General features: G+C 68.5%; 1 protein-coding gene across 1 annotated transcript in view; it reads right to left on the bottom strand.

Annotated features, from left to right (window-relative positions):
- NSD1 (nuclear receptor binding SET domain protein 1) overlaps positions 1 to 473 on the bottom strand; it is a gene marked incomplete at its 5' end in the record, with an annotated part of 42,066 nt that overhangs the window by 624 nt on the left and 40,969 nt on the right. Inside the window, one exon of the mRNA XM_009574766.1 lies at positions 9 to 468. Coding sequence (XP_009573061.1) covers positions 9 to 468 — 460 coding nt within the window. The remainder of the gene's footprint in view (positions 1 to 8; positions 469 to 473) is intronic.

Here is a 473-nt window from a genome sequence, read left to right on the forward strand (position 1 = left end):
GGGCTGACGGCGGAGGAGCCACGGCAGCACCCAGCTTGTCCGACGTCTGAGGCCATGGGGCTGTAAGAGTGAGGGGCCTCTCCAAGAGCTGAGGCCGGGCCACCCCGGAGCCAAGAGCCTTCTCCGGAGGCAGGACCCGCAGGGCCCCAGAGTCGGTAGCCTTCTCGAGAGGCAGGGGCCGCAGCACCCCAGGGGCGAGTGCCTTCTGCATGAGTGGGATGCGCAGGGCCCCTGAGCCGAGAGCCTTCTCCATGGGCAGGACATGTGGTGACCGGGAGCCAGGAGCCTTCTCCGGAGGCAGCGGCCGTGGCACCCCTAAGCTGGAAGCCTTCTCTGTGGGCAGGATGCGTAGCATCCCCGAGGCAGGAGCCTTCTCCAGAGGCAGGGGACGGGGCACCCCAGAGCTGGAAGTCTTCTCCGTGGCTGGGACCCGCGCTGCCCCAGAGAAGGAAGCCTTCTCCGGAGGTGGGGGT

Source organism: Fulmarus glacialis, unplaced genomic scaffold (assembly GCF_000690835.1).
Source record: "Fulmarus glacialis isolate BGI_N327 unplaced genomic scaffold, ASM69083v1 scaffold19213, whole genome shotgun sequence".
NCBI lineage: Eukaryota > Metazoa > Chordata > Aves > Procellariiformes > Procellariidae > Fulmarus > Fulmarus glacialis.